The sequence below is a fragment of the Erpetoichthys calabaricus genome, chromosome 1, assembly GCF_900747795.2.
Source record: "Erpetoichthys calabaricus chromosome 1, fErpCal1.3, whole genome shotgun sequence".
Taxonomy (NCBI): domain Eukaryota; kingdom Metazoa; phylum Chordata; class Cladistia; order Polypteriformes; family Polypteridae; genus Erpetoichthys; species Erpetoichthys calabaricus.
Window position 1 is genome coordinate 160,778,614 of NC_041394.2, and position 13,138 is coordinate 160,791,751.

The 13,138-nt window shown below is 36.4% G+C and overlaps 1 protein-coding gene across 1 annotated transcript in view; it reads left to right on the plus strand.

Annotated features, from left to right (window-relative positions):
* The window catches only part of eps8a (epidermal growth factor receptor pathway substrate 8a), a 62,239-nt gene that overhangs the window by 27,832 nt on the left and 21,269 nt on the right, over nucleotides 1-13,138 (plus strand). The window contains exons 8-10 of the mRNA XM_051925878.1: nucleotides 5,299-5,334; nucleotides 10,710-10,733; nucleotides 12,230-12,455. Coding sequence (XP_051781838.1) covers nucleotides 5,299-5,334; nucleotides 10,710-10,733; nucleotides 12,230-12,455 — 286 coding nt within the window. The remainder of the gene's footprint in view (nucleotides 1-5,298; nucleotides 5,335-10,709; nucleotides 10,734-12,229; nucleotides 12,456-13,138) is intronic.

Here is a 13,138-nt window from a genome sequence, read left to right on the forward strand (position 1 = left end):
AGTGGGACCCAGGTACACCCATTTACTGTCCGGAGAACTCTTCATGGAAGAGTTGCAGCCAAAAAGCCATACCTCCGACATGGAAACAAGGCCAAGCGACTCAAGTATGCACGAAAACATAGGAACTGGGGTGCAGAAAAATGGCAGCAGGTGCTCTGGACTGATGAGTCAAAATTTGAAATATTTGTCTGTAGCAGAAGGCAGTTTGTTCGTCAAAGGGCTGGAGAGCGGTACAATAATGAGTGTCTGCAGGCAACAGCGAAGCATAGTGGAGGTTCCTTGAACGTTTGGGGCTGCATTTCTGCAAATGGAGTTGGAGATTTGGTCAGGATTAATGGTGTTCTCAATGCTGAGAAATACAGGTAGATACTTATCCATCATGCAATACCATCAGGGAGGCGTATGATTGGCCCCAAATTTATTCTGCAGCAGGACAACGACCCCAAACATACAGCCAAAGTCATTAAGAACTATCTTCAGCGTAAAGAAGAACAAGAAGTCCTGGAAGTGATGGCATGGCCCCCACAGAGCCCTAATCTCAACATCATTGAGTGTGTCTGGGATTACATGAAGAGACAGAAGGATGTGAGGAAGCCTACATCCACAGATCATCTGTGGTTAGTTCTCCAAGATGTTTGGAACAACCTACCAGCCGAGTTCCTTCAAAAACTGTGCAAGTGTACCTAGAAGAATTGATGCTGTTTTGAAGACAAAGGGTGGTTACACCAAATATTGATTTGATTTAGATTTCTCTTTTGTTCATTCACTGCATTTTGTTGATTGATGAAAATAAATGATTAACACTTCCATTTTTGAAAGCATTCTTTGTTTACAGCATTTTTTCACACCTGCCTAAAACGTTTGCACAGTACTATATATGTATATGTATATATATGTTGTGGAATATGACCTGGACACAGACAGACGGAGAGCATTTTAAAGTCCACCACACGTTTATTATACACTACTATTTACACTTATCGTGAGCACAAAAGAGTAAAGAGTAAATATTTTTTGTAAACCAACTATACTTTCTGTTAATGTTAACAATCTCTGCCAACTGACACGTTAGCTATATGGATTGTAATGGCGTGGTTATCTCGATCCACCGCTTGCTTTTTTTGTCGTAGGCAGTCCTCTAGCAAATGCGTCTACAAGTAACGTCTGACTTGAGTGTCCTCTAGCTTTTTCAGTTTTACCTGAGGACATGGAGGGTGCCAATCTTAATTCCATATATTCATGGTACTCCAAAGCATGTTTGCGGCTAAGGTGGTGCAGCAAATTGCTCCTGTTGCCACCTCCGGCAACAACTTTAGCTCTACAGCATTTGCAGTAAATAGTTGTTTGGTCCACATCCGACCTTTTAAAACCAAAATCTTCAGAGAACAGACGCGGCTACTTTTTTCGGCAAAACTTCTTCTGTGTCATCATGTTCAACTTTATCATATGCTACAGCTTCAGTTTCAGCATGTCCTCTGTCAATTTTCACCGCTCAATACCTCCACTAACACATGTATTCCATTGCATTCGTGTTTAGCGGTGTAGCAGTGAAAAAAGTTACCCCCCTTAATCCCGCTACACCACGTTCCGAACGTTGTTTAGGCTATTTAAACCGGTATTGCGGTATATGAAAAATCCATATCATAACAAAAATAAAATACGGTTTTCGGTATTAACCGGTATACCTCCCAGCACTAATATATATGTATATGTATGTTTATATATATACTGTATGTATGTATGTATGTATGTATATATATAATTCATATTTTGATGTTTCTGAACTCTTTTGGGATCCCTCCCACCCAATGGGAATGTCACGCTGAAGTGCGTCCCGAAGTGCGATTGCCACGTCTGTTTAAGATTGTCTGTTGCCGGGGCAGGGCAACAGCATGCTCACGGTGGTGCAGTGAGGCGCCACAGAAGCAAACCTTGAAAGATCGGGGTCGTGCTCTAAGGCCCAGTCTTACACCCAAAAACACGAGGCTTAGTCTCAGCACTTTAGCAAAACCAGCTTTATTCAGATTGAAACCGGAACAGCGCAGTTATTTATTTTTGCGGGATCTTCCAGTCTCCTATAGACAGACACAACACTCAGGCAAGGTTGTGGCCAGGTTAGTGGCCAAGTAATCCTGTCCCCTGCATTTACAATGTTCCTTGCATCACCCATCTAGATCTTTTCTGTTGGCTTCTGTGAAGAGCCACAGCATAGCTGTGGGCCTGCTGTTGTCCCAGCAATGGATAAATAGTCTTCCACAGACGCTGTGATCGCCCTTCGGGACGCTCTTCGGTGAGTTGTCCATTTGGGGGAGATCCCAAGAGAGTTCAGAAACCTCACATTTTCTTGAATGAGTGCCGCATTAATAGGAATGTTTCTAGAACGAGCATCACTTAACCATATAAAAACGGCTTTTTCGACGATTTCAAATGCAGCAGTTCGCATACATTTGCAACCCAAGATTTTTCTTCTTTATTTACTCGGTCTTTGAAGAAAGTTGACAGTGTTGATGGCGAAATTCCAAATTCATTGGCAATGTCTTTTTTCTTTTTGCCACAATCAATGTAAAGTTTAAACTGTGATCGTTTTTTCGTGCCTGCCGTTTCTGTAAGAGGGTGACAAAAAGTTAAATTCCAATGGATGTTTTAAAATTTTTTACAAGCAATAAGTAAAAGGTATCACTGAAAACCACCGAAAACACAAACAGCAAAAAAACAGTATGAGAAAAGTTCAAAGAAAGAAATTTTGTTTTACAGTGTTTCTGTTTGGGGATCATTGTGCACAACCTGAGCTGCAACCACAGAACTAACTACTCTGTGGATAATTCATTCAGGCATTTCAAGGTCACTTCATTGTAATGAAAGTATCTACTGAATGTACTTCATAGTAACAAGATTTCTATAGACTCTGTCATATTGGGAAACTGTCGGGACCATAAAAATACTTCGTTGTAGTGAAAATTTCATTATAAAGATATTCGTTGTAACAGAATTTTACCTGTTTCTTTTTTGAGTATAATTTTGAAGAATGTCAATTTTAATGAGTTTAGATGCACACTTAAACAGTTTCTTGTTATTTAGTTGCTTACTGTTTTTATGCAAAAATGACATGCATTATTGTGCTTTTTTTAAGTTTGAACTATAAACTAGGTAACTATCCTTCACTGAAGGAAATATAAATTTGTGTCATGCAAAAATTCTCTTTAGAATAAAGTCAGTCCCTTTGTTTGTTAGTTGAAGATAGAAAGGGATATGTTTGATATTATCCCTTTATTTTAGTCAAATGTACAAATATTTAATTAAAACATGACTTCACAATAATAATATAATTCTATAATAAAGTCTTTCAAGCAGCACTCTACATATTATGCATGGTGTGCATTCAGTATTTTTTTCCTTGTGTAAGATATGAAACATTAAGCTCTCATATGCATCTACCAAATAATCAATAAAGTATTGCAAAGTACAGTGATCCCTCGCTATATCGCGCTTCGCCTTTCGCGGCTTCACTCTATCGCGGATTTTATATGTAAGCATATTTAAATATATATCGCAGATTTTTTGCTGGTTCGCGGATTTCTGCGGACAATGGGTCTTTTAATTTCTGGTACATGCTTCCTCAGTTGGTTTGCCCAGTTGATTTCATACAAGGGACGCTATTGGCAGATGACTGAGAAGCTACCCAACTTACTTTTCTGTCTCTCTCTGTCTTGCGCTTTCTCTGATCCTGACGTAGGGGGTGTGAGCAGGGGGGCTGTTCGCACACCTAGACGATACGGACGCTCGTCTAAAAATGCTGAAAGATTATCTTCATGTGCTACCTTCTGTGCAGCTGCTTAGTGAAGCGACATGCTGCACGGTGCTTCGCATACTTAAAAGCTCGAAGGGCACGTATTGATTTTTGCATGTTTGTTTTTCTCTGTCTCTCTCTATCTCTCTCTCTCTCTCCCTGCTCCTGACGGAGGGGGTGTGAACTGCCGCCTTCAACAGCTTTGTGCCGCGGTGCTTCGCATACTTAAAAGCTTAACAGCCCTATTGATTTGTTTGCTTTCTCTGTCTTTATGACAGTCTCTGCTCCTGACGCACATTCCTTTGAAGAGAAAGATATGTTTGCATTCTTTTAATTGTGAGACAGAACTGTCATCTCTGTCTTGTCATGGAGCACAGTTTAAACTTTTGAAAAAGAGACAAATGTTTGTTTGCAGTGTTTGAATAACGTTCCTGTCTCTCTACAACCTCCTGTGTTTCTGCGCAAATCTGTGACCCAAGCATGACAATATAAAAATAACCATATAAACATATGGTTTCTACTTCGCGGATTTTCTTATTTCGCGGGTGGCTCTGGAACGCAACCCCCGCGATGGAGGAGGGATTACTGTATATATCTTTTTACAAAGATATTTTCAGTTTTCTGCAGTCATATATACTTTGTTTGCATTTCATTACCAAAAAACTTAAAATATTAATTTGTTCCCCCATATGTTTATTACTAGGCAGTTTACAACATGAAGGTGACATCATAACCAAGCAACAGATATTGTAAACAGGGTAATATATAGAAAGAAATGTTAATTTTATTAATTACTCAAGGCTTACTATCATTAAAACCTTTCACATTTGCTTGTAAAAAATAGTAATTTAATATTTTTTATTTTCACTAGAATATGTTATTTGATGTTATGCTGCAGAATTATTATCAGGTAACTGTCATCTGGTGGTTATTTTAAGCGAGCAATTCTTTTTTTTTTTTTTTTTCTTTTTGTCAATTAATGTTCCAAAATTAAGTTTGCAGTACAAGACTAAATACCTGACAGGTGGATTGTGTGACATGAATAACTTTTTCATTTTTTTCATGGATGTTTTGATAATGTTTTGGTGCTGTTCAGCATTGTTCCTCATTGGCACCTATTGTATCAAGAATTTTGTTACTTGCGTTCCTCCATTAAAATATGACTTTAACAATTTTTTTTATTCTCCTTCAAACAACATAGGATAAGTAACTGCTAAAAAATGATCATTTTTGTAGGAGACAACGCACTGTAACTGTGTGACTTTATACTGTATATCAGGGGGATTTTGAATCCATCTACAAAATAGAGAAAACAGTAATATAAATGAAAAACTATACAAGAGTTCAATGAAATATTGGATTATGCAACTGACTAGGAAATTGGTTGCATAAAAACCATTGTCACTTTAGGACTGATATTGTTTTCACTTATACCACCCTCTCAAAATTAGATTTGTACATGTTAATTTTTGCTTTCCATTCTCCCGCCTTTTTGTTGTTTTTGTCAATAGCTGCTGATGCCAAAGAAGGAATTTGAACTATTCAAGGTAGGATTAGTGTCCTGCTCTTTGACTTCCTTTGTTTTTGCTAATTGCATTCCTTACTTCTCAATGGCTAACACTTTCTTGCCTTTCTGAAGTAGTTACCAGATGACCCATTAGATGGCTTTCTAAGCTTCACTCTGTTGCATTTTAGGTGAAGAGTTTGTCTTTCTTTTGATGACAAAGTCTAAAAATATTTGGAAATTTATGAATAAAATGTTTCAAAGCCATTTAAAAAATTCACAGTGATATAGTTTACCACTTAATTTTAATTGGGTAAATACAAATGAGTAACATCTCAAATTTATAGTCAGGAGCAAGCTGAAAAGTAAAACTTGTGATGTACTTTTGCCTGAATTATTTTTTAAATGAATGTTTCCTTTTTAAAATGTGCATGCAGAGTGTTTAATAATAACAACAGTGTTTACCCTCTTTGCTTAGCCATATGCATTACAAAATTGAACGAATGCCCACTAAAAAAATAAGTCAAAAATACAGTAATACAGTAGCTATCTAAAGTTTGATTTACTAGCATTCAGAGTAGCTATTTAACCTTTGATCTATTAGCATTCATTTTTCTCTGACATAAAAAGCACTATTACCAGGACTTGTATCATCAGTAATCTGAGCAGTCCTAGATGTTGGTTAGGTTGATTAAGCTGTAGTAATGAGAACTGATTTCACTCTTCTCATTTTAATTTTAAAGTTGATCATAAAGCAATATTGTCAGATTCCAGATTTCTTGCTAAGTTAGAAGTCTTAACTGACAGGAAATAAAAAATGTAGATGTCCAGTAGATTAGTAAATCTGCTATTTCTCACAACTCTGTTAACATTCCAAAAGAGAATTTCTCAATATCAAAAAATGTCTGGGCAACTCTCCTGTTATTATTAGTGATGTTACCAACTGTTTAAGAGATCAATATAGGAGATATGGGGTGAACTAGAATGAATTGATTGATGTTAATCAATCACCAAATCACATCAAACACATAATTATTTAAACAATTCAGTAAGGCTTCCACTTGATATTCTTACTTTTCTTTGTGGATGAAGCTCCTTGTTGATATTTCGATAACTGAAGCATGCTCTTTTTAAGAAAAAATAGAATTTATTGAGATGTGCAAGGATTATACAAGTACAGTAGAACGTTGATTATCTGACAGTCAATCAAATAGTTGAGATACTCAAATATGGAAATATCCAGTTTATATGAAACCAAGTGTAATTAGGTCTACAATTAATTATTGCATGCAGGGTTATTTCTACTGTATTTTGAAATATGAATGATTATTAAAAACAATTGATTTGGTTAAGGTTTATAAGTAATAACCAAATTATTGTGAAGAAACAGTTTATACTGTATTCAATTTATTTTGAATTTATTTAAATGTCTTACATGGTTTCAACTCTAAATCACTTTTTTACATAAACAGAAATAAACACAAGTTAACTGCACACAAATAAAGGTATAATGAATCTTGGGAAAGGTTTTTTTTTTTTTTTTTTTAATTCAGTATGCAGTCTTGAATTTTTCTTTGAATAATATGAGCAGTCTGTTTCATCCTCTTTAATAGTAGTATCTCCATAAAGCTCATTTAAGTTTCTAATCATAACCACATATATTTGTCATCCCATCTGCAGTCTTTTTTACCATGTGCAATAGCATGGGGAAGTTTATTTTGCTGTAGAGTGTGGATGAGAGGTACAGATAGCATGTACCTGAACTCATTTCAGTGGGCTACTTCTTCTTTTGTTTGTTGCTGGGTATGTAGCTGCCAGCAGCTTAAATAGTGTTGCAAGATGGAAGCAGTGCATGAGAAAGATGAGGGCTCATGAGGCAGAGGAGAATGTGTGAAGTCACAAGGAAAGAGGTTTGGAAGATTGGGCAGCATTTGGAAGGTAGAGCTGTGGAATGACCCTTAAGGAGCAGTATTCCAGCTTTTCATCTGATAAGTCTCAAAACTTCAGAAAAGGTTTAGTGAGTTTTTCAAGTCGTATGCAAAATGAATTTTTACAGCAGCTTTGCAGAACTGTGTATGAAACAAAACTTTGCTGTTTCTCTCTTCACTGGCTATACTGTATTTTAGATAATTGATTTTCGTGAGATCAATTTTCTACTGTATATTTATTGATATTGATATTTATTGATTTTATAAACCTATTTGTTTAGTGCTTCACTTTAGTCATCCTGCCTTTGCTCTAATATGCAGTCTTTTCAGGAGTGAGACCTAAGATTTTAGACTATGACTTAAGGCTGTTTGTCTCTAAATTTTTATCTAAAAGTGTAAATGTGAGAAGTTCATTTGACAAAGTTAATCATAAGCTTGTTAAACAGTAAAGATTTACCAGGTTTTATGATGCCATTCTCTAGATAAACAGTTTTTATACTATCAACCCTTTAAATGGATAATGTTTGTTGCTGTTTGGCATTGCATGCAGTTGCTCTGGGTTTGAGTGAAGACCTTTGCTTGTGGAGGAATATAGTAATTTTCTTTGCCAAGGTGTCCTTTATTCATATTACGATGTTCTACAGCTTTTAAAATGATATTCAGGTGTCATGAAATAACCTCCAGTCTTTTAAAACATAAAATCTGAGATACAGTACCTTGAACTATGTATTTGAGTTATGTAAAAATGTATTTTAGATATCTTATACATTGGTCAATATGACAATATCAATAATGCATTTTAAGATGTCTTAATTATGTTTCGAAATGTGTTAGATTAACATCCTGCCCATTTTGAGTCACCTGAAAAGCTTTTTGAGATGTCTTAAAACCTTAAAATACCTTTGTGTGCAATTCAGGATTCCAGATTTATCTGAACTTGTGTTAAAAATGTCAGGAAGGCATACTGGAAATGGAGGTATTCATTCTGGGATATGTCAAATTGTTGTTACTTTATGGTATCTTGAAATGTATTTGTTATCTCAGAATGCATGGGAAATTATTTCAAGATGTTTTCAAGATATTTTTATATATATTTAAGATTTCTGAAAGAGGTCAGGAGACAGATAGAAAATGAATTTTTTTTTTAGATATTTTAAAATGCATTTGGAAATAACTGTAAATGTTAATTTGGCTTGCTATACTTAGTATTAGTATTGGGTTTACAAATAAAAATAATAAAGATGACTTCTGTCTTTAAGTATCTGATGCAGCATGATAAGTTTTTAAGTTAAACTGGCTACATTTTTGAAGACCGGTAATAAAATTCATTTACAATATTTGGTATTTGATATCTCTTCTTCTCTGTGTACCCTCATCATTTTTCCTACACCTTTCTTTGGTGTCCTTATATGTTTCAGCTTCTCTTGTCCAGCACTTCTTCACTCAATTGTGTTCTCATAAGGCCGCCTTCTCAGTTTCTGTTACCTCAAAGTGACTTTCTTGCCTTATGTCCATTTTTTGAATACCACCAATGGTAGACAGGCCCTTATTACCCACTGTGAAAACATCATTCGTAGTCTTATGACTACTCCTGTTCAGAGCAATATCACCACCTCTCTAGACCAATACCAGTTTGCTTACAAGGCAAACAGGTCAACTGAGTACACTGTCTCACTTGCCCTTCACACTTCCCCCTCACACCTGGAACACAACACCACCGTGATAGGCCTGATCCCCAATAATAACGATGCAGCCTATAGAGAAAAGGTTAAGAATCTGGAGAGTTAGAGCCAGAACAACAACCGTGTGCTCAATTCCAAGAAAACAGAAGAGCAGATTCTGGAGACTGAACTACAGCGGTCACCATCCCATCAGCATTAACGGCGAGAGGGTGGAGACAGCCCAGAGTTTCACATTCTTGGGAGTCCACATCAGCCAGGACCTATCATGCACAAAAAACATGACAGCAGTGGCCAAGAAAGGTCTTCAGAAGCTTCAGTTTCTGAGGAGACTGTAGAAAGCACAACCCCTACAACAGCTGCAGGTTAACTTCTACAGGTGCACCATAGATCTGTCATCATGTACTGCATTAGAGCTTGGTACTCTGGCTGCACCTTTGAGAACAGGAAGGCCTTCCAGCATATTCGTAAAATGGCTGAGAGAATTACTGGCACTCGGCTACCATCACTAGAGGATATCTTCACTACCCACTGCAGCAGAGAGGCAAAGAACATTTGTAAAGATCCAGCCTACCCTGGCCATAGCATTTTTAGTCCTCTGCCTTCTGGCAGGTGCTTCAGAGCCCCGCATGCCTGCACTACCATGCTGAAGAACAGATTTTACCCCAAAGCAATCAACCTCTTAAATGCAAAGCAATCGTTGCCCCTTCCTATAACAGAATCACCACTGAACTGAATTAAACCTCTGCATCAACCACACATGGTTCATGTATAACTGTGTGACTATGTGGAACTCAAGACCATTACATTGACTGTAATCCTCACTGTGACTTAAACAATAAATGAAGTGGTAAATAAATGATCTATTTATGCTTACATATTTACTTTTACTTTCACTCTCTGTATATTTTGAACTGTTAATAGTAACTGTGCTTCTCATAGTTTACTTTTAAATTTATGCTTTTTGTAGTTTAATGTTTACTCTTATTTACCTTTACCTAAGGCATCTTTAGACTTGTTCCAAATGATATTTCATTGTATTGTACATTGACAATAAAGGCATCTTGAAGGGGACTCAGGTTGCACCTCATTTGCATTTAGTTGACCTGTTCGGTACGGTATTAGCTTTGTTGTAGTTAAAATGCTCCATTTTAAATTAAAAATAAATAACTTAATAAAAAAAATATTAAAAAGCTTGTCATAATCAGGAGCTTAACTTCACACTCCTAAAGTATTTAGTATTTAGTATAACCACAGTGTTCTTCGGCTGAAAGTGTTCATGTGTGCTTTTCCTTCAGAGATTTTCAGTTGAATATATGCTGTGCAAAATATGTCAGCTGTGGTTCCTATGTAGCACTTTGGCTTTTATTGTTAATTTTTTTAATTTAAAAAATATGCAATATATCAATTTCCCTTGTTTATAGTATTATTCACTATATTGCAAATAATTAAAAAAATGTAGACTGAAAATAAATTAAAGAATTTCCTGGAAAAAAAGGAACGTGATTCAAGTTAAATACCCACTGAGGTTGTCATTTGCTTCATGGAAACCATCATTTTCTGAACATGTTGGGCTTAATCTATGTAACCCGTATCATTGTATCAATATTAAATTAAAGAATGTCTGTCACTTTCATTATAAACTTCTTGGGTTAGCACAGAGAAAACAACAGTACAAAATTAAAACGTTTCTTTTAATGTTTTAACTTCATTTTATTTTTGTTTTCTGAGTTGTTTTGTTTATTTCATTTAAATTATGTTTTGAGAGTTTTTTTTCTTCAACTGCATTATTTTATTTTTTTATTTGCAAGCAATTACTTGGGGAGTTATCAGAGGTAATTAATTTATTACAAATAAAATGTTGTAATAGCACCTTTTAGACAGCACTAATTGAAGTTCTTTATATCTAGCAGAATTTTATTCATTGTTTTTATTTTATGTTTTTATGTTCACTATAATTGCAGATATTAAGTTAAACTGGCAACTACTTGCAATGATTGCATTTAATAAGGTGAATAAAGTAACAACTGAGCACCTGAAATTTTTAATGAAGCATACAGTAATTCTAAGTAAGGATAATTCAAACTACTGTAATTCATAGTAGAATTCAAATTACTCATAGATAGATAGATACTTTATTAATCCCAAGGGGAAATTCACATACTCCAGCAGTAGCATACTGATAATAAACAATAAATTAAAGAGTGATAAAAATGCAGGTATAACGGACAAAAACTTTGTATATATAATGTTAACATTTACCCCCCCCAGGTGGAGTTGAAGAGTCATAGTGTGGGGGAAGAACAATCTTCTCAGTCTGTCAGTGGAGCAGGGCAGTGACAGCAGTCTTTCACTGAAGCTGCTCCTCTGTCTGGAGATGATACTGTTTAGTGGATGCAGTGGATTCTCCATGATTGACAGGAGCCTGCTCAGAGCCTGTCGCTCTGCCACGGATGTCAAACTGTCCAGCTCTATGCCTACAATAGAGCCTGCCTTCCTTACCAGTTTGTCCATGCGTGAGGCGTCTTTAAGCTGCCTCCCCTGCACACCACCGCGTAGAAGAGGGCACAACATTCTGATAGAACATCTGCAGCATCTTATTGCAGATGTTGAAGGACACCAGCCTTCTAAGGAAGTATAGTCGGCTCTGTCCTCTCTTGCACAGAGCATCAGTATTGGCAGTCCAGTCCAATTTATCATCCAGCTGCACTCCCAGGTATTTATAGGTCTACACCATCTGCACACAGTCACCTCTGACAATCACGGGGTCCATGAGGGGCCTGGGCTTCCTAAAATCCACCACCAGCTCCTTGGTTTTGCTGGTGTTCAGGTGTAGGTCATTTGAGTCGCACCATTTAACAAAGTCCTTGATTAGGTTCCTATACTCCTCCTCCTGCCCACTCCTGATGCAGCCCACAATAGCAGTGTCGGCAGCGAACTTTTGCACATAGCAGGACTCCGAGTTGTATTGAAAGTCCGATGTATATAAGCTGAATGTTCTTTTATGTTTTTAAAAATAACTGTATGTTGATCTGACTGATACAATACATCATCATACTCAGCATTATTTATTATCTACCTGACACTATTTTAGGACACTTAGTTGGTTTAGGGTAAACACAGGATTGGCCTTCTTGTGCCTTGTTTAATCAGTTTAAACTCCAGGATGCTTCCTAATTGACCCGAGATTTATTTACTGCCATCCATCCACATAACAATTAACATTTCTTCTATGAATAATTTTGCTAATGTTTATTGTGATTATTATAGTATAGACCACATTATGTAATGAAAACTTTCTTTTAGTAATTATTTCTGTATTTATTTGCAGAAGCAGAAAATGGAGTATATACCTAATCAAGTAAACCCAATCCCCTGTGCTCCTTCTCCACCTCCTGCTCCTGCCCAACTTCCATCTCATCCATTAACTCCTGGTTCATTCAGCAATCGGTCCTTTTCATCCACCAGTGTCACCCGACAGAACAGCAGTAACTCAAGTGACAGTGGAAGTGTGGTCATGAGAGATGGCCAGCGAGAAAAAGACAAAGTGATTAATCGTGAGTTAACTTACACTTTGGTTCTTTTAATTAAAAAGAAGTGTTCTTTGTGAAATTTAAAACATACAAAGCTAAGGCTAATTTATACTTTTTCCTTTCTGTCCAAGTTCTTATTTGGACTAAGCAATATAGAATTCACACATTGTTTACTGGTAAATGTTACTGGTTTTTAATGTAGCTATGATAGAATTGCTATATATTTTTAGATATATTTGTTATCGTGATATTTAACTCTGCTTACCCTTTACCTGTTCTCTTCAAGGATAAGTATACTCTTTACATTCATTACCGGGTTGGTCTACTGTTGCATCTTAAGGTTAGCACATCCACACAGACCCTAACCACAACTTCCAACTGCCCCAGGTGCTCAATATCTTCTTTATTACTTCAGTCACTCTAGATATGAAAACAAATTATAGAAAGTTAAAAGCAGTGGTATCTATTACATGAACAATAATACCAAATAGAACAAGGAATAATAGAAAATAAGTTTCATAGTAGTCTGAATATATATATAGTCTTCAGGAAAAGCTTGCAGAAAAGTAAAGATGAATGTCCCTGGTGGCTTGTGATCTAGCAGTCGAAGTTGTTTATGAGATGCTTTGCTGACAGTCAGATGAAAATGGCCACACATTGCTGGAGCCCTCTTCTGATATCTCTCTCTTCTGTCGTTGCTGTTTCCT